The sequence below is a fragment of the Oncorhynchus gorbuscha genome, linkage group LG23 (assembly GCF_021184085.1).
Source record: "Oncorhynchus gorbuscha isolate QuinsamMale2020 ecotype Even-year linkage group LG23, OgorEven_v1.0, whole genome shotgun sequence".
Lineage (NCBI taxonomy): Eukaryota > Metazoa > Chordata > Actinopteri > Salmoniformes > Salmonidae > Oncorhynchus > Oncorhynchus gorbuscha.
This window is the reverse complement of record NC_060195.1, coordinates 29,641,526-29,668,028: the sequence shown is the minus strand read 5'-3', so window position 1 is coordinate 29,668,028 and position 26,503 is coordinate 29,641,526. Positions and strand designations below refer to the sequence as shown.

General features: G+C 46.3%; 1 protein-coding gene and 1 pseudogene across 2 annotated transcripts; both read left to right on the top strand.

The window, feature by feature from the left end:
* On the top strand, positions 1-6,085 carry LOC124010655 (annotated as a pseudogene).
* On the top strand, positions 5,918-25,958 carry LOC124010375 (wolframin-like). 2 transcript variants are annotated; one of them, XM_046322760.1, is made up of 10 exons: positions 5,918-7,153; positions 8,522-8,902; positions 10,922-10,998; positions 11,218-11,362; positions 11,738-11,911; positions 20,478-20,558; positions 20,648-20,802; positions 20,966-21,202; positions 22,857-23,732; positions 24,836-25,958. In XM_046322760.1, exons 2-10 carry the CDS (start codon positions 8,524-8,526, stop codon positions 25,619-25,621), a joined length of 2,910 nt encoding a protein of 969 aa, XP_046178716.1. In that variant the 5' UTR covers positions 5,918-7,153; positions 8,522-8,523; the 3' UTR covers positions 25,622-25,958. The 2 variants fall into 2 exon arrangements, with proteins under 2 accessions (XP_046178716.1, XP_046178717.1); XM_046322761.1 differs by having other exon boundaries at positions 5,918-7,217.
* The last annotated feature ends 545 nt before the right edge of the window (positions 25,959-26,503 follow it).

Sequence of the window (26,503 nt, the reverse complement as noted above, 5' to 3'; positions counted from 1 at the left end):
ATGGCTAAGGTGAAATACAAGACTTCACAGCAAAAGTCAGAATGCAAGAAGGAACCAAGCCTATCTTTCACAAACCACGTCCAGAAGAATAACATAATCATGAAAGTAGCGAGGAGTGACTGGGCCGCTCCGATTGTTGTAGTCCCAAAGAAAGACAAAACCATCAGAATGTGCGGTGACTACAAGGTCACAGTAAATCGCTGCATACTACCAGAGGAATATCCACTACCAAACGCTGAAGATCTGTTTGCCACTCTAGCTGGTGGGAAGGTTTTCAGTAAGCTGGACCTGGCATTCGCTTATCAACAACTGAAGCTGGATCCGGAGTCAGAACAGTATCTGACCATCAATAAGGGGCTATTCAGATTCAATCGCTTGGCCTATGGAATCTCGACAGCTCCAGCGATATTCCAACAAACAATGGATCAGATCTTGGACGGTATAGACCATGTTGTGTGCTTCATGGACAACATCCTAGTGTCAGCACCAACCGTTGGAGACAACCTTGTAGTGCTGGACAAAGTGATGTCAAGATTGGAGAAATACGGAGTGAGAATAAAACATAGCAAGTGTGAGTTCCTCCAGGACTCAGTGGAGTATCTCGGATACAAGATTGATGCACAAGGCCTGCACCCAACCAACAGCAAGGTGGGAGCAATCGTAAACGCACCAGGACCCACAAATATCTCAGAGCTGAGGTCATTTTTGGGGCTCCTGAACTATTACGGAAAGTTTGTGGCAAACTTGTCCACATTGTTGCATCCGCTTCACCAACTGCTGCAGGCCAATACAAAGTGGAATTGGTCCCCACAATGCGAATAAGCATTCAAGACATGCAAACGGTGTCTGCTAAAGAGCAAGTGGCTTGCCCACTACACCACAGAGATGAAGCTGTGACTCGCGTGTGATGCATCCCCATACGGAGTAGAAGCCATCATCTCACATGTTCTACCGTCAGCTGAAGAACACCCTATTGCATTTGCATCACGGACTCTGTCACCAAGTGAGAAGAATTATGCTCAAATTGAGAAGGAAGCCCTGAGCATAATATTCGGAGTGAAGAAGTTTCACAAATACCCCTAATTGCTAACAGATCACAAGCCTCTGGTGGCCATCCTTGGCCCAAAATCAGCTATACCAACCCTTGCGGCACCTCGAATGCAACGTTGGGCTCTGATATTGTTAGCCTACGACTACAAGATTGAGTACAGACGATCCAGTGATCACGCAAATGCCGATGCACTATCAACTGGCCCTCCAAATACACCTCCGCTGTCTTCAACCAGGATCTCAGCGACCACTGCCTCATTGCCTGTATCCGCTATGGTGCCGCAGTCAAACGACCACCCCTCATCACTGTCAAACGCTCCCTAAAACACTTCTGTGAGCAGGCCTTTCTAATCGACCTGGCCCGGGTATCCTGGAAGGACATTGACCTCATCCCGTCAGTTGAGGATGCCTGGTCATTCTTTAAGAGTAACTTCCTCACCATTTTAGATAAGCATGCTCCGTTCAGAAAATGCAGAACTAAGAACAGATACAGCCCTTGGTTCACTCCAGACCTGACTGCCCTCGGCCGGCACAAAAACATCCTGTGGCGGACTGCAATAGCATCGAACAGTCCCCGCGATATGCAACTGTTCAGGGAAGTCAGGAACCAATACACGCAGTCAGTCAGGAAAGCTAAGGCCAGCTTCTTCAGGCAGAAGTTTGCATCCTGTAGCTCCAACTCTAAAAAGTTCTGGGACACTGTGAAGTCCATGGAGAACAAGAGCACCTCCTCCCAGCTGCCCACTGCACTGAGGCTAGGGAACACGGTCACCACCGACAAATCCATGATTATCGAAAACTTCAACAAGCATTTCTCAACGGCTGGCCATGCCTTCCGCCTGGCTACTCCTACCTCGGCCAACAGCCCCGGCCCCCCCGCAGCTCCTCGCCCATGCCTCTCCGGGTTCTCCTTTGCCCAAATCCAGATAATAGATGTTCTGAAAGAGCTGCAAAACCTGGACCCGTATAAATCAGCTGGGCTTGACAATCTGGACCCTCTATTTCTGAAACTATCCACCGCCATTATCGCAACCCCTATTACCAGCCTGTTCAACCTCTCTTTCATATCGTCTGAGATCCCCAAGGACTGGAAAGCTGCCGCAGTCATCCCCCTCTTCAAAGGGGGTGACACCCTGGACCCAAACTGTTACAGACCTATATCCATCCTGCCCTGCCTATCTAAGGTCTTCGAAAGCCAAGTCAACAAACAGGTGACTGACCATCTTGAATCCCACCGTACCTTCTCCGCTATGCAATCCGGTTTCCGAGCCGGTCACGGGTGCACCTCAGCCACACTCAAGGTACTAAACGACATCATAACCGCCATCGATAAAAGACAGTACTGTGCAGCCGTCTTCATCGACCTTGCCAAGGCTTTCGACTCTGTCAATCACCATATTCTTATCGGCAGACTCAGTAGCCTCGGTTTTTCGGATGACTGCCTTGCCTGGTTCACCAATTACTTTGCAGACAGAGTTCAGTGTGTCAAATCGGAGGGCATGTTGTCCGGTCCTCTGGCAGTCTCTATGGGGGTGCCACAGGGTTCAATTCTCGGGCCGACTCTTTTCTCTGTATATATCAATGATGTTGCTCTTGCTGCGGGCGATTCCCTGATCCACCTCTACACAGACGACACCATTGTATACACTTTCGGCCCGTCATTGGACACTGTGCTATCTAACCTCCAATCGAGCTTCAATGCCATACAACACTCCTTCCGTGGCCTCCAACTGCTCTTAAACGCTAGTAAAACCAAATGCATGCTTTTCAACCGATCGCTGCCTGCACCCGCATGCCCGACTAGCATCACCACACTGGATGGCTCCGACCTTGAATATGTGGACACCTATAAGTACCTAGGTGTCTGGCTAGACTGCAAACTCTCCTTCCAGACCCATATCAAACATCTCCAATCGAAAATCAAATCAAGAATCGGCTTTCTATTCCACAACAAAGCCTCCTTCACTCACGCTGCCAAGCTTACCCTAGTAAAACTGACTATCCTACCGATTCTTGACTTCGGCGACGTCATCTACAAAATTGCTTCCAACACTCTACTCAGCAAACTGGATGCAGTTTATCACAGTGCCATCCGTTTTGTCACTAAAGCACCTTATACTACCCAACACTGCGACTTGTATGCTCTAGTCGGCAGGCCCTCGCTACATATTCGTCGCCAGACCCACTGGCTTCAGGTCATCTACAAGGCCATGCTAGGCAAAGCTCCGCCTTATCTCAGCTCACTGATCACTTTGGCAACACCCATCCGTAGCACGCGCTCCAGCAGGTGTATCTCATTGATCATCCCTAAAGCCAACACCTCATTCGGCCGCATTTCGTTCCAGTACTCTGCTGCCTGTGAAATCGCTGAAGTTGGAGACTTTTATCTCCCTCACCAACTTCAAACATCAGCTAGCTGAGCAGCTAACCGATCGCTGCAGCTGTACATAATCTATTGGTAAATAGCACACCCATTTTCACCTACCTCATCCCCACAGTTTTTATTTATTTACTTTTCTGCTCTTTTGCACACCAATATCTCTACCTGTACATGATCATTTATCACTCCAGTGTTAATCTGCAATATTGTAATTATTCGCCTACCTCCTCATGCCTTTTGCACACATTGTATATAGACTCCCCTTTTTTCTCTGTGTTATTGACTTGTTAATTGTTTACTCCATGTGTAACTCTGTGTTGTCTGTTCACACTGCTATGCTTTATCTTGGCCAGGTCGCAGTTGCAAATGAGAACCTGTTCTCAACTAGCCTACCTGGTTAAATAAAGGTGAAATAAAAATAAAATAAATAAATAAAAAGACTACCGTGCAATAGTGACTACGACAGTGAAGATGATAGAGCAGTCTTCCAGATCTCACTCATTGACGAACTGTCCATATCTGCTTCAGACATAGCAGAGGAAACAAGGAAAGACCCAGTGCTTTCCAAAGTCTTGGACTTAACATTAGGCGGTTGGCCAGCCTTCGTAAATGACGATAACCTTCGTCCATTCATCGACAAGAAAGACCAGTTGTCCACTGATCAAGGGTGTGTTCTGTGGGGATCAAGGGTGGTGGTACCTCACAAATTCCAGAGGAGACTGCTATCTGACCTGCATGAGGGACATCCAGGGATCACTCGAATGAAAGCACTCGCTCGCAGTTATCTGTGGTGGCCTGGACTGGATCAGGACATTCAACAGCATGTAGGCCACTGCTCATCTTGTGAAGCTGTTCGCAACAAGCCTGCTGCTGCGCCTCTTCATCCATGGTCCTGGGCTGCTCACCTTGTGAAGCTGTTCGCAACAAGCCTGCTGCTGCACCTCTTCATCCATGGTCCTGGGCTGCTCACCTTGTGAAGCTGTTCGCAACAAGCCTGCTGCTGCACCTCTTCATCCATGGTCCTGGGCTGCTACACCTCTTCATCCATGGTCCTGGGCTGCTACACCTCTTCATCCATGGTCCTGGGCTGCTACACCTCTTCATCCATGGTCCTGGGCTGCTGCACCTCTTCATCCATGGTCCTGGGCTGCTGCACCTCTTCATCCATGGTCCTGGGCTGCTGCACCTCTTCATCCATGGTCCTGTGCTGCTACACCTCTTCATCCATGGTCCTGGGCTGCTGCACCTCTTCATCCATGGTCCTGGGCTGCTACACCTCTTCATTCATGGTCCTGGGCTGCTACACCTCTTCATTCATGGTCCTGGGCTGCTACACCTCTTCATTCATGGTCCTGGGCTGCTACACCTCTTCATTCATGGTCCTGGGCTGCTACACCTCTTCATTCATGGTCCTGGGCTGCTACACCTCTTCATCCATGGTCCTGGGCTGCTACACCTCTTCATCCATGGTCCTGGGCTGCTACACCTCTTCATCCATGGTCCTGGGCTGCTACACCTCTTCATTCATGGTCCTGGGCTGCTGCACCTCTTCATTCATGGTCCTGGGCTGCTACACCTTGGGAACGCATCCATGTGGATTACGCCGAAATTGACAAGCAACATTTCCTTGTTGTCGTCGATGTCCATTCCAAGTGGATGGAAGTGTTCCCTACTCAACTGACCACAGCTGCGAAGACCATCAATCTTCTCAGACACCTGTTTGCATCATTTGGACTAGTCAAGGCACTCGTATCGGACAATGGCCCTCCGTTCACGTCAAACGATTTTGAAATGTTTCTCAAGAACAACGGAGTAAGGCACATCCTGTCACCACCTTACCATCCGGCATCAAACGGAGCAGCGGAGAGAGCCGTGCAAACCTTGAAGAAGGCCTGGACTAGACTCGAGGTTCAGTCTGTGCCCACCCACCAAAGGCTTCCGCGGTTCCTGTTTACTTACCGTAACACACCACACACAGTAACGGAATGTACACCAGCTGAACTGTTTCTGAAACGCCAACCACGTACCCACCTGACATTGTTGAAACCAGACTTGTCAAGCACTGTGGCAAAGCACCAGCTACAGCAGAAGAAAGCTCATGACAGACACTCTAAGACTGTCAGAGAATTCAAAGAGGAAGAGAGGGTGATGGTACGTGATTTCAGACACCCTAAGCGCCTGTGGAACTCAGGTGTGATCTTGCAACACAGAGGACCTTTAGAGCGTTGGACTAGTAACCGGAAGGTTGCGAGTTCAAACCCCCGAGCTGACAAGGTACAAATCTGTCGTTCTGCCCCTGAACAGGCAGTTAACCCACTGTTCCCAGGCCGTCATTGAAAATAAGAATGTGTTCTTAACTGACTTGCCTGGTTAAATAAATGTAAAATAAAATAAATAAATAAACCTTTGACTTACCAAGTCCAAATTGGTCATCGCCAGGTTCATGTGGATCATCTGCTACGGTCCAACGCCCCAGCAGAGACATGCCGAGAGAACAAGAACAATAACGACCCCCAGGACTATTCTCCTGACTGTGGACGTATGGGAGAGACAGAGCCTGACCTTCCACCCGAACCTGGCCCACCACAGGAAGCCCAGGAGGAGCGGAGATATCCTATTCGACAGCGAAGGGCACCTCAAAAGCTTGACCTGTGAGTTGAGCTGGTTAAGGAGGTAACGGACAGTAAAACAAACACTTTAATATGTCCTAGATAAAAGGAAAGAAAAAGGACATTACCTGGGTTAGTTATTCGGACACAAACTCCATCTTCGGGGCAGAATAATCCCCTGGATTTGTGCTGGGCTCTGAAAAGTCTGCTTCAACCCAGTAGTTGAAAAATGTTTAAGAATGCATTGTTCAGATATTGCATTAGTAGTTACCTAACATATTTACCTTGTTCTCTGGGAGTTAAACACTATGGGGGAGGAGTGTAGTATCTGGGATCTACAACTGTTTATATTAGTTACTGTGCTGTTACTAAGCAGTAATGCATTACGGCAGTGTTACGTTACTACACCTAATAGGAAATGCACATGCGCACTGGGGTGCCGGGAACTGTAGAGCACGATGGGTTTTGACTAAACGAAAACTAACTGTACTCCCGTCTCCTGCCTGGTAATTTCTCCACAACACAAATATTACATAGACCTGCGACCAAGGAGACAGCCACAACAAATTATGTAACCAGGAAGAGCAATTTTGAGTGGAACGTTTACATGAAAAGAGTGAGACTCTGGACATTCATTTACAATGTAAATTCTTATGACATGGTGTGACTGAATCATTCCCAATTTTAAGCGTAACAGAACGTATGAGGTTTGGTGCTTATCGATGCATGTAGGCTATGGCATATCAAACCACGAAAATATGTACAAATGTCATCAGCCAATTACTGTATTCTCTGAACCACAGGCATTTCGATTATCTACTGATGATGGCTGAAAGAGAAAGCTCGGGAAATGGTTTCACTTCTTGTATCTGTTAGCCAATGAAATTAAGAGACACCGAATGAGTCAATGACAACGTCCAATCATAGGTGGAGCAGAAAGTGGGCGTTTATTATGTCTGTAGAGCTGAAGGAGTTCCCCCTCATCCATATAAGTAGTTTGATCACAGATGCGCTTGTGGAGTGAGATGACGAGGCCCTGAACAACTTAAACTGGACATTTCTAACAGAGTCTTATCAACTAGACGAAACACCGATTGAGTCTCTGACTGCAAAGGTGAGAGAATAACGCTGACATTTTTGTTTTGGACATGCTGTACTCAGTGGTGTAAATAAAACATGTAAGTACTACTTAATTCGTTTCTGGGGGTATCTGTACTTTACATTAATATTACAATGTTTGAAAATATTTACGTTTACTCCCCCTACATTCCTAAATAAAATAATGTAATTTTTTACATAAATTTTCCCTGACACCCAAATGTACTCGTTACATTTGGAATGCTTAGCAGTACAGGAAAATCGTCCAATTCACTCACTTATCAAGAGAACATCCCTGGTCATCTACTGCCTCTGATCTGACTGACTCACTAACACAAATGCTTTGTTTGTAAATCTAGTCCGAGTGTTGGTATGCCACTGGCTATCTGTGGAATGTGAAATAATTTATACTTTTACTTTTGACACTTAAGTATATTTAAAACCAAATACTTTTAGACTTTTACTTAAGTGACTTTCACTTTTACTTGAGTCATTTTCTATTAAGGTATTTTTTATTTTACTCATTGGGTTATTTTTCCACCACTGGTTGTACCATAGTCAGAACTGCCAGCTCGTGGTCATATTTATGGTTCCTTTGTCGTTGACAGAAGAATAGATTTTAAAACGAGTGTCTGCATAAGGCGCTATAGATATACACATTTGTATAATATATTATTGTGTTTTCCACTAGATTTTAAACTGGTCACCAACTTTGAATAATGCATTCTAAGACATTGCTTCACCTGTGTCATTTGCTTATTAGCTATGTTATTGAATGACTTTCCGACTGGTGGACTCATTGGCTTGGGGGAGATCCCCAGCACTGCAGCAAAGCACGTCATGGTCACTCAAGCTCTTGCATGCCAACCAGCTTGTCACCTCCTGTTATTGTGCTAGCATCTTCATGCTGTCTGAAGTAGGAATGGTGTTTAGGCAATTTATTGGTTAGAGTTTGGCTGGGATAGCTGAACTTGGACCATATGGCAATTTGCGGGACAAGTAAGGCAGTGAAACTGACACAGAGCTATGTTTTGGGGTTGAGAGACATATCTTAGCACTCTGCCCTGAAGGGAAGCTATGGGCTCCCTTAGACAGTGAGCAGAAGAGCGGAGTGTGTCATGCAGCTGTTGTATCACTGCACCAGGTGTCCACCTCACATTGACAATGAGGCCACTCTCTCTCTCTCCTCCCCTGGCCGCTCTGCTGCAGCTGTGTCAACAGACCCGCACTTCCAGATGGCACGCCCCTCGTGCATCGTTGTCCCTTCCTTGATTGATTACTGACAAGATTTTTGAATGATTCTGAAAAGCTCCATCTATAAAAGCTAAACGTTATTTACACCAGGCCGAGTTTAAACTATTTTATATCCTCTTCTGTCTTACAGACATGGAACCATCACCCCCCAGCACCCCAACCACCCTGAAACCTGGCCCCACCTCCCCTCCCCCAGCTACCCCTAAATCTACCCAAGGCACTAGACCCACCTTGACCCTGCCTATATCCACCTCATCCGCCCCGACCTCTCCGGTCTCATCTTCCTCCTCTTCTCATCCTGGTCCCCCTCTCTCTCCTTCCTCGCCCTCCCTCTCCACCCCTCCTGCCTCCCCCCTGCGGCAGCCCATCAGGCCTGTCTCCCAGGCAGGACGATCCCAGCTCAATGCTGCCAGCCGGTCAGCTGAGGAGAGGAGGGGGGCTGGTGCTGCTGGAGATACCCCGGTCAGCCCCCCTACTACCCCTCTACGACAGGCTTCAGTAGCTCAGCCAGGTGAGTACAGCCAAAGAGACACACACACACAACACAACACAACACAACTTATTACAACACATTACAACACGACACATTACAACACAACACAACACATTACAACACGTTACAACACAACTTATTACAACACATTACAACAACTTATTACAACACATTACAACACAACTTATTACAACACAAATTACAACACAACACATTACAACACAACACAACACATTTCAACACAACGTATTACAACACATTACAACACAACTTATTACAACACATTACAACACAACACATTACAACACAACACATTACAACACAACTTATTACAACACATTACAACACAACTTATTACAATACATTACAACACAACTTATTACAACACATTACAACACAACACATTACAACACAACACAACACATTTCAACACAACACATTACAACACAACTTATTACAACACATTACAACACAACTTATTACAACACAACACAACACATTACAACACAACACAACACATTACAACACAACTTATTACAACACATTACAACACAACTTATTACAACACAAATTACAACACAACACATTACAACACAACACAACACATTACAACACAACACATTACAACACAAAATAAAAAATTACAACACAACTTATTACAACACATTACAACACAACTTATTACAACACAACAAATTACAACACAAATTACAACACAACACAACACATTACACTGCAACTGTAAGGACCGGGCAAAACAACGACATTCGACAATCAATGCAGCAGTAGGGAACAGAGATGGGGAACTGACAAGTATAGGGGAGGTAATAAACAGGTGATTGAGTCCAGGTGAGTTCAATAATACGCTGCTGTGTATGACGGGAAAAGGCAGGTGTGCGTAATGATGGTGGCAGGAGTGCGTAATGCAGGGGAGGCTGGTGCCCTCGAGTGCCAGGCGGGAAGAGCTGGAGCAGGTGTGACAACAGCACAACACATCACTTTACAACACATTACAACACAACACATTACAACACAATACATTACAACACAGTACATTATAACACAATGCATTACAACACAAGACATTACAACACAACACAACACAACGCATTACAACACAACACAAATTACAAAACAACACATTACAACACAAATTACAACACAACACAAATTACAACACAACACATTACAACACAGCACATTACAACAAACCAAAGCTCAGACAACAATAATAACCATACCACGTATATCTGATAAACGTGTTGGTGTTGTGTCAGTGCCAGGGGGTGAGGAGTAGCTGTTATTATTAAACTGTTATTTTAGGGTTGAGGCGTAGGGCTGGGCTAGGTCCACAATGCTGCCAGGAATCGATGGCATGGAAGGGAAGGATGGATGTAGAAGCACATCACATGCGGACGGTTCCCTCTGCTCCTTAGTGACACAACACAGATTTACCACCTCTAGAAGCTTTATACAGTACAGCAAGACCTCACTTAGCCTACATAGTATAACAAGGGCTCTAAAACACATTTGACCAACCTTTGCCTACTCATAGTTCTTTAAAATCACGATCATGCACATCAGATGATATCATCAGTGATTACAGATGATGTCATCTGAAACATTTATCTTCTGCTGTCTCTTTGAGTCCAAAACAGATGATGATGTTGCTGGAGATGATGAATTTGATGTTGAAAAGGATGGATGTTTCCTTCACAAATACACAAACGGTATTGGAGATCGGAAGAAGGACAGGTGTCAGTAACGGTTAGAGAGACTGTCTGTTGGGGGGGCTGGGGGGGGCGCTACTCAAGTGGGCTCTGTTCAGTGACAGTTGTTGTGAGCAGTTAGCATCTGTCTATGAAGAATGAATAACACTACTGCTCAAGACTGCTACTGTTCGTGTAAGTCATACTGTATGCATCTGTTGGTTCCTAAAATGCTATGCAACATCTGTTACTGTATGTATCAATGCTGCCGGTCACCATGAGCCAATAACCATCATGATGACTAGATGGGTGTTGTGTCTCTGTGTAGAGGAGCCAGAGGAGGAGCTGAGTGTGGAGGAGCTGGAGGAGAGGGCCAAGTCTGGAGATGCCAAAGCCCAGAGTAGGGTGAGTATTACCCATAGCCCACCTCAGAGAGACCACCAGAGAAAACATGAATAGTCCTAACATATGAACTACAACGGGTCTTCATAAGGACCCATTGTCATTGTGGGCAGAACTGCAGATTCATTTAGTGTGATTAGAATTGTTTGCATCATCCCACATCTGACAAGTTTAACTGAATGTGCACATATTGTAGGTGATATATATTGTGTCTGTGTGTAGATGGGCCGGTACTACTTGGCCCTAGCTGAGGAGAGAGATGAGGAGGTGAACAACTGTACAGCAGTGAGCTGGCTGGTGCAGGCCACCAAACAGGGCCGCAAGGACGCAGTCAAGATGCTACAGCGCTGCCTAGCAACCAGGAAAGGTGAGGGGGCGCGGGCTAAACCACTAACAGGAAGCATGGTTAGGTGTAGGGTGTAGTTACCCCTAGACTCTGATCTTAGACCAGTTCAGCATTTCCCCCTACTAATGGTTAAGGTTACAATTTGGGGGAGGGGAAGCTGATCCTAGATCTGTACCTAGGGGAAACTTCACCCTGGAACAGTATGGCGAACTAGAGCAATTCAAGATAATATTTTTGAATTGCATCTGAAAAATTACAGTGTGCAATTAAATGGAGTATGCACTTAAACGATAAGAACCTATCAAGAGTCAACTGTCATTGGGAATGTTGAACTGATTGTTTCAGTGCATAGCGTTTATTTTGAGGCATTAAGGTTGAGTTTGTGGTTACCATTAGGCATCACGTCAGAGAACTTTGAGGAGGTGAAGAAGCTGTGTACGGAGACCAGATTTGAGAGAGGAGTGAGGAAGGCTGCTCTGGTCATGTACTGGAAGCTCAACCCAGAGAAGAAGAGAAGGGTGGCAGTGTCTGAGATGCTCGAGAACGTGGAACATGTCAACACTGAGCCAGGTACTGTACTGAGCACTGACATGACATAAAGTACCAGTAAAAAGTTTGGACACACCCACTCATTCAAAGGTTTTTCTTTATTTTTACTATTTAGATAAATAGTGAAGACATCAAGACTATGAAATAATCCACATGGAATCATGTAACCAAAAAACTGTTTTATGTTTTAGATTCTTCAAAGTAGCCACTCTTTGCCTTGATGACAGCTTTGCACAATCTTGGCATTTTCTCAACCAGCTTCACCTGGAATGCTTTTCCAACAATCTTCAAGGAGTTTACACATATGCTGAGTACTTGTTGGCTGCTTTTCCTTCACTCTGCGGTCCAACTCATCCCAAACCATCTTAATTGGGTTGAGGTTGGGTGATTGTGGAGGCCAGGTCATCTGATGCAGCACCATCACTCTCCTTCTTGGTCAAATAGCCCTTACACAGCCTGGAGGTGTGTTTTGGGTCATTGTCCTGTTGAAAAACAAATGATAGTCCCACTAAGCCCAAACCAGATGGGATGGTGTATCGCTGGAGAATTCTGTGATAGCTATGCTGGTTAAGTGTGCCTTGAATTCTAAATAAATCACAGACAGTGTCACCAGCAAAGCACCCCCCCACCTCCTCCTCCATGCTTCACGGTAGGAACCACACATGCGGAGATCATCCGTTCTCACAAAGACACGGCGGGTTGGAACAAAAAATCTCAAATTTGGATTAACCAGACCAAAGGACAGATTTACACCATTGCTCGTTTCTTGGCCCAAGCAATTCTCTTCTTCTCATTGGTGTCCTTTAGTAGTGGTTTCTTTACAGTAATTCGACCTTGAAGGCCTGATTCACACAGTCTCCTCTGAACAGTTGATGTTGAGATGTCTGTTACTTGAACTCTGTGAAGCATTTATTTGGGCTGCAATTTCTGAGGCTGGTAACTCTAATGAACTTATCCTCTGCAGCAGAGGTAACTCTGGAGCTGTGTTTGAAAACTCATACTAACAGCACTAACTGTAGTATTTGTGATGTGAATTAGGAATATAGTATAGGAATATAGTATGCTTATTGGTCATAGTATGCATATAGTTAGTATGCGAAAAGCATCTGGATGTCGTACTAAACTCACTAAAATATGAAGTATACAGAGAATTTTTCAGGAAAAGGGCATGGCTTCACATCATTTTCAGATTTGAAGAAAATGGCGGAAAATATGCAGCCAAAGTACGAGGGAGCAAACTAATTAATTGCTTTAACTAATTATGACAAATGTTAAGAAAATGTTGAGGAATGAAATAAACGAAAGTGTAAGTTACCTTACACATTATGTTGGCTGACAATTTGAAAGCTACACTGTCCTTATGAACCACATAGCATATCATTACAGCAGTATGTACCGGTATTGTTATGCAGGTGAATGAGGACCCAAAAGCGACTTGGCGAAAACAGAGTATTTAATCCAGTAAAGTTACTTTACAAACAAAAGGCATAATACTACTCGTAATGACGAGAACAGACTGGAGACATGATCAAGAACTGCAGGTTGCCTCGGGAAGGCACTTGAACGTAGCAGACTCAGACACCTGCTCACCACGCAGCATCTGAGGGAAACACGACACGACAGGGCAATACATAGACACAGCACGGTGAACAATAGACAAGGATCCGACAGGACAGGAACGGAAAACAAGGGAAGAAATAGGGACTCTAATCAGGGGAAAAGATAAGGAACAGGTGTGGGAAGACTAAATGATGATTAGGGGAATAGGAACAGCTGGGAGCAGGAACGGAACGATAGAGAGAGGAGAGAGAGGGAGGGGAGAGAGAGGGATAGAAAAAGGGAACGAACCTAATAAGACCAGCAGGGGGAAACGAACAGAAGGGAAAGCATAATGACAAGACAATCTAAGACAAAACATGACAGTACCCCCCACTCACCGAGCGCCTCCTGGCGCACTCGAGGAGGAATCCTGGCGGCAACGGAGGAAATCATCAATAAGTGAACGGTCCAGCACGTCCCGAGACGGAACCCAACTCCTCTCCTCAGGACCGTAACCCTCCCAATCCACTAAGTATTGGTGACCCCGTCCCCGAGAATGCATGTCCATGATCTTACGTACCTTGTAAATAGGTGCGCTCTCGACAAGGACGGGAGGGGGGGAGGGAAGACGAACGGGGGTGCGAAGAAAGGGCTTGACACAGGAGACATGGAAGACAGGATGGACGCGACGAAGATGTCGCGGAAGAAGCAGTCGCACAGCGACAGGATTGACGACCTGGGAGACACGGAACGGACCAATGAACCGCGGAGTCAACTTACGAGAAGCTGTCGTAAGAGGAAGGTTGCGAGTGGAAAGCCACATTCTCTGGCCGCAACAATACCTTGGACTCTTAATCCTGCGTTTATTGGCGGCTCTCACAGTCTGTGCCCTGTAACGGCAAAGTGCAGACCTCACCCTCCTCCAGGTGCACTCACAACGTTGGACAAACGCTTGAGCGGAGGGAACGCTGGACTCGGCAAGCTGGGATGAGAACAGAGGAGGCTGGTAACCCAGACTACTCTGAAACGGAGATAACCCGGTAGCAGACGAAGGAAGCGAGTTGTGAGCGTATTCTGCCCAGGGGAGCTGTTCTGCCCAAGACGCAGGGTTTCTGAAAGAAAGGCTGCGTAGTATGCGACCAATCGTCTGATTGGCCCTCTCTGCTTGACCGTTAGACTGGGGATGAAACCCGGAAGAGAGACTGACGGACGCACCAATCAAACGACAGAACTCCCTCCAAAACTGTGACGTGAATTGCGGGCCTCTGTCTGAAACGGCGTCTAACGGGAGGCCATGAATTCTGAACACATTCTCGATAATGATTTGTGCCGTCTCCTTAGCGGAAGGAAGTTTAGCGAGGGGAATGAAATGTGCCGCCTTAGAGAACCTATCGACAACCGTAAGAATCACAGTCTTCCCCGCAGACAAAGGCAGACCGGTAATGAAGTCTAGGGCGATGTGAGACCATGGTCGAGAAGGAATGGGGAGCGGTCTGAGACGACCGGCAGGAGGAGAGTTACCCGACTTAGTCTGCGCGCAGTCCGAACAAGCAGCCACGAAACGGCGCGTGTCACGCTCCTGAGTCGGCCACCAAAAGCGCTGGCGAATAGACGCAAGAGTGCCTCGAACACCGGGATGACCAGCTAACTTGGCAGAGTGAGCCCACTGAAGAACAGCCAGACGAGTGGAAACAGGAACGAAAAGGAGGTTACTAGGACAAGCGCGCGGCGACGCAGTGTGCGTGAGTGCTTGCTTAACCTGTCTTTCAATTCCCCAGACTGTCAACCCGACAACACGCCCATAAGGAAGAATCCCCTCGGGATCAGTAGAAGCCACAGAAGAACTAAACAGACGGGATAAGGCATCAGGCTTGGTGTTTTTGCTACCCGGACGGTAAGAAATCACAAACTCGAAACGAGCGAAAAACAACGCCCAACGAGCTTGACGGGCATTAAGTCGTTTGGCAGAACGGATGTACTCAAGGTTCTTATGGTCTGTCCAAACGACAAAAGGAACGGTCGCCCCCTCCAACCACTGTCGCCATTCGCCTAGGGCTAAGCGGATGGCGAGCAGTTCACGGTTACCCACATCACAGTTGCGCTCAGATGACGCCAGGCGATGAGAAAAATAAGCGCAAGGATGAACCTTATCGTCAGACTGGAAGCGCTGGGATAGAATGGCTCCCACGCCTACCTCTGAAGCGTCAACCTCGACAATGAATTGTCTAGTGACGTCAGGAGTAACGAGGATAGGAGCGGATGTAAAACGTTCTTTTAGAAGATCAAAAGCTCCCTGGGCGGAACCGGACCACTTAAAACACGTCTTGACAGAAGTAAGAGCTGTGAGAGGGGCAGCAACTTGACCGAAATTACGAATGAAACGCCGATAGAAATTAGCGAAACCTAAAAAGCGCTGCAACTCGACACGTGACCTTGGAACGGGCCAATCACTGACAGCTTGGACCTTAGCGGAATCCATCTGAATGCCTTCAGCGGAAATAACGGAACCGAGAAAAGTAACGGAGGAGACATGAAAAGAGCACTTCTCAGCCTTTACGTAGAGACAATTCTCTAAAAGGCGCTGTAGAACACGTCGAACGTGCTGAACATGAATCTCGAGTGACGGTGAAAAAATCAGGATATCGTCAAGATAGACAAAAACAAAGATGTTCAGCATGTCTCTCAGAACATCATTAACTAATGCCTGAAAAACAGCTGGCGCATTGGCGAGACCAAACGGCAGAACCCGGTACTCAAAATGCCCTAACGGAGTGTTAAACGCCGTTTTCCACTCGTCCCCCTCTCTGATGCGCACGAGATGGTAAGCGTTACGAAGGTCCAACTTAGTAAAGCACCTGGCTCCCTGCAGAATCTCGAAGGCTGATGACATAAGGGGAAGCGGATAACGATTCTTAACCGTTATGTCATTCAGCCCTCGATAATCCACGCAGGGGCGCAGAGTACCGTCCTTCTTCTTAACAAAAAGAACCCCGCCCCGGCCGGAGAGGAAGAAGGCACTATGGTACCGGCGTCAAGAGACACAGATAAATAATCCTCGAGAGCCTTACGTTCGGGAGCCGACAGAGAGTATAGTCTACCCCGAGGAGGAGTGGTCCCCGGAAGGAGATCAATACTACAATCATACGACCGGTGAGGAGGAAGGGAGTTGGCTCGGGACCGACTGAAGACCGTGCGCAGATCATGATATTCCTCCGGCACTCCTGTCAAATCGCCAGGTTCCTCCTGAGAAGTGGGGACAGAAGAAATGGGAGGGATGGCAGACATTAAACACTTCACATGACAAGAAACGTTCCAGGATAGGATAGAATTACTAGACCAATTAATAGAAGGATTATGACATACTAGCCAGGGATGACCCAAAACAACAGGTGTAAAAGGTGAACGAAAAATCAAAAAAGAAATAGTCTCACTGTGGTTACCAGATACTGTGAGAGTTAAAGGTAGTGTCTCAAATCTGATACTGGGAAGATGACTACCATCTAAGGCAAACATGGGCGTAGGCTTGTCTAACTGTCTGAAAGGAATGTCATGTTTCCGAGCCCATGCTTCGTCCATGAAACAACCCTCAGCCCCAGAGTCAATCAAGGCACTGCATGTAGCACCCGAACCGGTCCAGCGTAGATGGACCGACATAGTAGTACAGGATCTAGATGAAGAGACCTGAGTAGTAGCGCTCACCAGTAGCCCTCCGCTTACTGATGAGCTCTGGCCTTTTACTGGACATGAATTGACAAAATGTCCATCAAATCCGCAAAGAGGCACAGGCGGTTGGTGATCCTCCGTTCCCTCTCCTTGGTCGAGATGCGAATACCTCCCAGCTGCATGGGCTCAGTCTCTGAGCCAGAGGAGGGAGATGGTTGCGATGCGGAGCAGGGAAACACCGTTGACGCGAGCTCTCTTCCACGAGCTTGGTGACGAAGATCTACCCGTCGTTCTATGCGGATGGCGAGAGCAATCAAAGAGTCCACACTGGAAGGAACCTCCCGAGAGAGAATCTCATCTTTGACCACTGCGTGGAGTCCCTCCAGAAAACGAGCGAGCAGCGCCGGCTCGTTCCAGTCACTAGAGGCAGCAAGAGTGCGAAACTCTATAGAGTAATCCGTTATGGATCGATCACCTTGGCATAGGGAAGCCAGGGCCCTAGAAGCCTCCCTACCAAAAACTGAACGGTCAAAAACCCGAATCATCTCCTCTTTAAAGTTCTGGTAATTGTTAGAACAATCAGCCCTTGCCTCCCAGATAGCTGTGCCCCACTCTCGAGCCCGGCCAGTAAGGAGTGAAATGACGTAAGCAACCCGAGCTCTCTCGCTAGAGTATGTGTTGGGTTGGAGAGAGAACACAATATCACACTGGGTGAGAAAGGAGCGGCACTCCGTGGGCTGCCCGGAGTAGCAAGGTGGGTTATTAACCCTAGGTTCCGGAGGCTCGGCAGGCCAGGAAGTAACAGGTGGCACGAGACGAAGACTCTGGAACTGTCCAGAGAGGTCGGAAACCTGAGCGGCCAGGTTCTCCACGGCATGGCGAGCAGCAGACAATTCCTGCTCGTGTCTGCCGAGCATGGCTCCTTGGATCTCGACGGCAGTGTTACGAGCATCTGTAGTCGCTGGGTCCATTCCTTGGTCGGATCCTTCTGTTATGCAGGTGAATGAGGACCCAAAAGCGACTTGGCGAAAACAGAGTATTTAATCCAGTAAAGTTACTTTACAAACAAAAGGCATAATACTACTCGTAATGACGAGAACAGACTGGAGACATGATCAAGAACTGCAGGTTGCCTCGGGAAGGCACTTGAACGTAGCAGACTCAGACACCTGCTCACCACGCAGCATCTGAGGGAAACACGACACGACAGGGCAATACATAGACACAGCACGGTGAACAATAGACAAGGATCCGACAGGACAGGAACGGAAAACAAGGGAAGAAATAGGGACTCTAATCAGGGGAAAAGATAAGGAACAGGTGTGGGAAGACTAAATGATGATTAGGGGAATAGGAACAGCTGGGAGCAGGAACGGAACGATAGAGAGAGGAGAGAGAGGGAGGGGGAGAGAGAGGGATAGAAAAAGGGAACGAACCTAATAAGACCAGCAGGGGGAAACGAACAGAAGGGAAAGCATAATGACAAGACAATCTAAGACAAAACATGACAGGTATGTTAGCTAGCTACCTAACGTTAGTTGACTACTTATACATCAAACTTGCCAGTATATTAACTATAGGCTAACTAACTACCCAACGTTTGTTGACTTGATTATTCAAGTCATTCTTAGCTTAGCTGAATGGAAAAGTCATTGTGCGTTCTCAATGGACATTCGGGTGTTTCCGTAAATTCGCTCCGGCAATCTACTCAGATTTCCGAGCACTCGTCTGAGTGTACCAGAGCTCAGAAAAGTGCATTTACAAGCGTTCAACACCCATTGAATGTGGCCGATGTCAGTAAACGTCTGGGAAAAAAGTGTAATTCAATTGTTGCCAGCAGCACAGTTAGTCACCAACACTCTAGATAACATGACAACTGCCTAACCATCTCTGCTAGGGCGAGTAAAATGGTCAGAGTGGTCTCATTTATGTCTGTAAGTAGCTAGCAAGCTAGCCAACGTTAGCTTGGGTGCTTGACTGCCGTTGTTAGGTCAGAATGCTCAAATCATCCCAACTCCTCGGCCCAAGCGCCCAGTGTGTGCTCTGAATTTACAAACGGACAATCTGACAGCGCTCTGAATTTATGAGCGCACTCTGGCACTCCAAATTGAATTTAAGAACACATCCGAAGTTGTAAAATGTAATTTGTTATGCAAACTAGCTAGCAAGAGGTTGCATAGCAACAGCATCAACTTCCAGTAGACAGGTGACGAGCTAGTACGCTCAACTGAAAGGATACCGTTCGTTTACAGTATACTAAAATGAACTAATAGTATGTAGTATATACTCATTAAGTATGTAGTATACAATATGTTAGTATCGGTATTCCAAACACAGCTTTGGTCCTCCTTTCCCGTGGCAGTCCTCATAAGAGCCAGTTTCATCATAGGGCTTGATGGTTTTTGCGACTGCACTTGAAGAAACTTTCAAAGTTCTTGAAATTTTCCAGTTTGACTGACCTTCATGTAATGATGGACTGTTTCTCTTTGCTTATTGGAGCTGTTATTACCATAATATGGACTTGGTCTTTTACCAAATACGGCTATCTTCTGTATACCACCCCTACCTCGTCACAACACAACTGATTGGCTCAAATGCATTAAGAAGGAAAGACATTCCACAAATGAACTTTTAACAAGACACACCTGTTAATTGAAATGCATTCCAGGTGACTACTAACGAAAAACCCTGGAATGAGTAGGTGTGTCCAGACTTTTGACCGGTACTGTATATGGACACAAATATACACTCAATCACTTCAACTTCATAATTGTTCTGTTTTGATTGAGCGTGGCATTAGACTGCTGCATCTAATAAGAACTATATTTCGCTTTGATAACCAACTATAATCTCAGCATCGGTTCAAACAATAAACCAAACAACATTGTATCGTTATTAGAATCCCCCCTCCCCCAAAAAAGTACTTTGTTTGGAAGTAACAAGTACGTGATTCTAGGCAATTTTTGTTACTGTAAAACAGCTGTAGCCATGTGCTTTTTGTTTACATTCTATTTTTAGCTGATATGACAGCGAATACATTCAAGCAGCATATCAAACTGGGATAATGTTGTAGGTTACACTGGCAAGTACAATAATATTATATTTACCAGAGCATATTATTTCATTATAAATCAGATTATTTCACATGGAGATGTGGGAATCTAAAAGGCTAGCTAGCTTATTGGCTATGTTAGCCAGCTAACTAGCAAGGGGAGACAACCAAAACGGGATTTTTCTTTACTTTCAACTCAAATGAGAAGACAACAAGAGAATCTCTGCTATTGCCCCTTTGTGGATGTTGCTATTTGGGAGTCTAAGACGGCGAGGCATCATGTTACCAAACGGTGCACAACTTTGTGTTTCTCTGTAATTCCTCCATCCCAAGATGACGCTGCCACCCAGGGCCCCATATCCAGCTCCATGCAGAAACAGAGGAGAGTTCTGGAGAGCCTCGTCACCAGCAAAGGTTGGTGTGTGTTTATGTGTTATAGAATCAAATGGAAAGGTAATGTAATAGTGAGTAAGGACTACCTCTCTCTTTGTGTGTCTCTGCAGCCAGTTGCTATGACGTGGGTCTGGATGACTTTGTAGAGACCACTAAGAAGTATGCTCAGGGCATCCCCCCCTCTCCCACTATGGCTGGGGACGGCGGTGACGATGACGATGATGAAGCTGTGAAGAACCCAGACGACTTGCCCCTTCACAAGAAGGTCTGAACCTTTTTATCTCTCTGGGAATGCATGTGTTCATAACATCTTCACACACAGATATAATTATCTTGCTCATCTATTTACCCTCTCTCTCTGTCTCTCTGTCTCGCTCTCTGTCACTCCCTCTCCATTTCCCTTTCTCTCCCCACTGCCTCTCCCCTAGGTGTTGAAGTTCCCCCTACACGCCCTGTTGGAGATCAAGGAGCACCTGATTAACTGGGCGTCCCGGGCGGGCATGCAGTGGCTCAGTGCCCTCATCCCCACGCACCACATCAATGCTCTCATCTTCTTCTTCATCATCAGCAACCTCACCATCGACTTCTTCATCTTTCTCATCCCCCTGCTCATATTCTACCTGTCCTTGTTCTCCATGGTCATCTGTACACTGCGCGTCTTCCAGGTGGGATACCCTTCACACGGCTCTGGCCATAGAGCAGAGGAACTGAAAGAGGATAACCTGTAACAAACTAGCAAGTACTCTCATTTAGGGAGCACTTGACCTTTGGTGTTTTCTTGGAAAACAGAATGAAAATGGTTATAGTATGTAACTGTTATCCCATGACAGTATGTAAAAAGTTATCCCATGACAGCTATGTGTGTTCAGTGTGTAAAGAGCTATTGGTGTTGTTCTTGTTCTTGTTCTGTAAAGAGCTGTCTGTGTTGTTCTTGTTCTGTAAAGAGCTGTCTGTGTTGTTCTTGTTCTGTAAAGATCTGTCTGTGTTGTTCTTGTTCTGTAAAGTGCTGTTGGTGTTGTTCTTGTTCTGTAAAGAGCTGTTGGTGTTGTTCTTGTTCTGTAAAGAGCTGTCTGTGTTGTTCTTGTTCTGTAAAGATCTGTCTGTGTTGTTCTTGATCTGTAAAGAGCTGTCGGTGTTGTTCTTGTTCTGTAAAGAGTTGTTGGTGTTGTTCTTGTTCTGTAAAGAGCTGTTGGTGTTGTTCTTGTTCTGTAAAGAGCTGTTGGTGTTGTTCTTGTTCTGTAAAGAGCTGTTGGTGTTGTTCTTGATCTGTAAAGAGCTGTTGGTGTTGTTCTTGATCTGTAAAGAGCTGTCTGTGTTATTCTTGTTCTGTAAAGAGCTGTTGGTGTTGTTCTTGTTCTGTAAAGAGCTGTCGGTGTTGTTCTTGTTCTGTAAAGAGCTGTAGGTGTTGTTCTTGTTCTGTAAAGAGCTGTCGGTGTTGTTCTTGTTCTGTAAAGAGCTGCCGGTGTTGTTCTTGTTCTGTAAAGATCTGTCTGTGTTGTTCTTGATCTGTAAAGAGCTGTCGGTGTTGTTCTTGTTCTGTAAAGAGCTGTCGGTGTTGTTCTTGTTCTGTAAAGAGCTGTCGGTGTTGTTCTTGTTCTGTAAAGAGCTGTTGGTGTTGTTCTTGTTCTGTAAAGAGCTCTCGGTGTTGTTCTTGATCTGTAAAGAGCTGTCGGTGTTGTTCTTGTTCTGTAAAGAGCTGTCTGTGTTGTTCTTGTTCTGTAAAGATCTGTCTGTGTTGTTCTTGATCTGTAAAGAGCTGTCGGTGTTGTTCTTGTTCTGTAAAGAGTTGTTGGTGTTGTTCTTGTTCTGTAAAGAGCTATTGGTGTTGTTCTTGTTCTGTAAAGAGCTCTCGGTGTTGTTCTTGATCTGTAAAGAGCTGTCGGTGTTGTTCTTGATCTGTAAAGAGCTGTCGGTGTTGTTCTTGTTCTGTAAAGAGCTGTTGGTGTTGTTCTTGTTCTGTAAAGAGCTGTCGGTGTTGTTATTGTTCTGTAAAGAGCTATTGGTGTTGTTCTTGTTCTGTAGAGAGCTGTTGGTGTTATTCTTGTTCTGTAAAGAGCTGTTGGTGTTGTGCTTGATCTGTAAAGAGCCGTTGGTGTTGTTCTTCCAGAACTCAATGATGACTTACAGGTAGTTTTAGAAGTAGTAGTGGTAGTGGGTTGCTAGGTAACGATGTAAACGATGCCACTTTATATGAACGTGGCCATGTGTATGTTGTCTCATATATCATGGGCAGGAGAGGCTCTAACAATGGGAATTCCAAACCACCCATTGTATAATGAGTGTTCAGTGTGTAAAGAGCTGTTGGTGTTGTTCTTCCAGAACTCCAAGGCGTGGGAGAACTTCCGGGCCCTTACAGAACTGCTGTTACGTTTTGAGCCCGGCCTGGACCTAGAGCAAGCTGAGACTAACTTCGGCTGGACCCACCTGGAGCCCTACCTCTACTTCCTGCTGTCAGTGGTCTTCGTGGTCTTCTCCTTCCCCGTGGCTGACAAGACCTGGATCCCCTGCTCCGAGCTGGCCACCGTGGCCCTGTTCTTCACCGTCACCTCCTTCCTCAGCCTCCAAGCCTCCGCTGAGCTCTTCGCCCGCCGCGCCCTGCTCACAGAGGTCTTATCGGGGGTCTGTGCCCTTACACAACTATTACCTGATAGTGTCTGGTTCCTGCGGGTGTTAGGCACAACGTTTTTGACGGTGCCGCTAGGGGAGATGGTGGCGCTGAACGTGGGCGTGCCGTGTCTTCTCTACGGGCACCTGATCTACCTGCTGTTCCGCATGGCCCAGCGGAGGGGCTTCAGGGGCACCTATCTTTGCCTCGTACCCTACATGGTCTGCTTCGTCTGGTGTGAGCTCTGCCTGGCCCTGCTCCACTCCTCCTCCACCATCGGCCTGATTCGGACCTGTGCAGGCTACCTCCTCTTCCTGTTCGCACTGCCTGTCCTCACCTTGGGCTTGGCGGCCCTGTTGCTCTTCAAGGTCCTCCAGTGGTTCATGGCTCTGGAGATCACCAAGATGCTGGTGACTCTGACTGTTTGCGCAGTCCCGTTTGTGTTGCGGATGTGGATGCGGTTCAGCCTGAACCCGCTGGTGGTGGTGCGGTTCCTGTCACGGAGCAGCGTGGTGAAGCTCATCCTGGTGTGGATAAGTGCTTTGATGATGTTCTGCTGGATGTATGTCTACCGCTCAGAAGGCATGAAGGTAATCACAAGAAGTAGTTTACTACATTATGCTACATTATGCCCAAAGCGCTAATTAAAACAAAATACAGGTTCTAGCATATTTACATAGTAAAGAACAACAGAATGACAGTGGCAGATCTAATTGCTGGCAGCAGAGTATTATTTACAGCAGAGTATTATTTACAGCAGAGTGCTATTTACAGCAGAGTGCTATTTACAGCAGAGTGCTATTTACAGCAGAGTATTATTTACAGCAGAGTGATAGTATTATTTACAGCAGAGTGCTATTTACAGCAGAGTATTATTTACAGCAGAGTGATAGTATTATTTACAGCAGAGTGCTATTTACAGCAGAGTGATAGTATTATTTACAGCAGAGTGCTATTTACAGCAGAGTATTATTTACAGCAGAGTGATAGTATTATTTACAGCAGAGTATTATTTACAGCAGAGTGCTATTTACAGAAGAGTATTATTTACAGCAGAGTGCTATTTACAGCAGAGTATTATTTAAAGCAGAGTTCTATTTACAGCAGAGTATTATTTACAACAGAGTATTATTTACAGCAGAGTGATAGTATTATTTACAGCAGAGTATTATTTACAACAGAGTGCTATTTACATCAGAGTGCTATTTACATCAGAGTGCTATTTACATCAGAGTGCTATTTACAACAGAGTATTATTTACAACAGAGTAATATTTACAACAGGGTGCTATTTACAACAGAGTATTATTTACAACAGAGTAATATTTACAACAGAGTGCTATTTACAACAGAGTACTATCTACAACAGAGTACTATCTACAGCAGAGTGCTATTTACATCAGAGTGCTATTTACATCAGAGTATTATTTACATCAGAGTGCTATTTACATCAGAGTGCTATTCACAACAGAGTGCTATTTACATCAGAGTGCTATTTACATCAGAGTACTATTTACATCAGAGTGCTATTTACATCAGAGTGCTATTTACATCAGAGTACTATTTACATCAGAGTGCTATTTACAGTGCTCAAATGTAACAACATAAAGAATACAGTAAGTGTATTAAAAGTATTAAATGGAATACATTAACAATCTCAAAATAAAGTTGAACCATGAATGTGTGTTGAACAGGTGTATAACTCCACCCTGACGTGGCCGGAGTACAGTAATCTGTGTGGGCCCAAGGCCTGGAAGGAATACAACATGGCCCAAACCCAGATCCTGTGTTCTCACCTGGAGGGCCACCGGGTCACCTGGACAGGACGCTTCAAATACGCCCGCATTACCGACATCGAGAACGGAGCCCAGTCCATCATCGGCCTACTTCCTGTGTCCGTAGGGAATTGGATGAGATGTCTCTATGGTGAGGCCTATCCCCTCTGTGAAAACACCACCGACCCCACTGCCCCTCACCAGGCCCTTCCCGTACCTCTTCCAGAAGACCCCTTATGCAAACTGAAAAAGCTGGCCAAGCACGAGTGCCACGTGAAGCACTTCGACCGCCACAAGTTCGAGGTGACCTTGGGCATGCCCCTGGAGAGGAAGAGTAAGAACGGGACCATCATAGAGGACGAAGACGCCACCAAGGACATCGTCCTGAAGGCCAGTAGTGAGTTTGGCCCAGTGCTGCTGCACCTGAGCGCTGGCAGCTTGGTAGAGTTCAGTACGGTTCTAGAAGGACGCTTGGGCTCCAAGTGGCCTGTGTTTGAGCTGAAGGCCATCCACTGTCTGATGTGTGCGGACGCCCGAGTGCCCAGCGGCAGGCAGTATAAGATAGAACACGACTGGAGGCACACGGCCCAGGAGGCACTGCAGTTTGCCTTTGACTTCTTCTTCAACCCCTTCCTCACCGCACGGCTGAAGCAGGACCCTGAGACACAGACCACACAGGGCAGAGGAGGAATAGACCAAGGCTAGTGGTGGATAAATGCAGAGGACTGTACACTATGTGGAGTGTATAAGTGTACACTATGTGCAGTGTGTAAGTGTACACTATGTGCAGTGTGTAAGTGTACACTGAGAGAACTCATTTCAGTTTGGATTGTTAGTAATGCATCATGTCGACCACTATCAGGAGTGTCTGAGTGTACACTATGTGGAGTGTACATACACTGGGAATATACACACAATCACATAAAGGTTTGTCAGTAAGACTATGCTGGAGTTCCATTACCACGGTTCAACTGCTTCTAGTGGTGTGTGTGTGTGTGTGTGTGTGTGTGTGTGTGTGTGTGTGTGTGTGTGTGTGTGTGTGTGTGTGTGTGTGTGTGCGTGCGTGCGTGCGTGCGTGCGTGCGTGCGTGCGTGCGTGCGTGCGTGCGTGCGTGCGTGCGTGCGTGCGTGCGTGCGTGCGTGCACGGTTCAACTGCTTCTAGTGGTGTGTGTGTGTGTGTGTGTGTGTGTGTGTGTGTGTGTGTGTGTGTGTGTGTGTGTGTGTGTGTGTGTGTGTGTGTGTGTGTGTGTGTGTGTGTGTGTGTGTGCGTGCGTGCGTGCGTGCGTGCGTGCGTGCGTGCGTGTGCTTCTGCTCTATGAGCCCCTACTGTAGACTAGTAAAACCAGCTTAGAATCATAGTTGAATTGTGCATATGGCTAAACTATGGGTGTGTGTTTGTAGTGTGTGAGTGTTTTCATAGCTGCTGAGTCATAGTGGGATAGGATAATATCACATAACATAACGAAACCACTGGATTACAAAGGAGGGAGACAATTTACACTAACTTTACACTTTCATACTCCTCAAACACAATCACTTCCACACAAATACACACACCACCTCATTCATAGCCAGTGTTTTCAGTCT

Coding starts and splice junctions, on each gene's coding strand:
- LOC124010375 (XM_046322760.1), top strand. CDS start 8,524: ATGGAACCATCACCCCCCAGCACCCCAACCACCCTGAAACCTGGCCCC. Junction 20,803..20,965: donor ACTTGCCCCTTCACAAGAAG/GTCTGAACCTTT, acceptor CCTCTCCCCTAG/GTGTTGAAGTTCCCCCTACA. Junction 21,203..22,856: donor GTACACTGCGCGTCTTCCAG/GTGGGATACCCT, acceptor TTGTTCTTCCAG/AACTCCAAGGCGTGGGAGAA.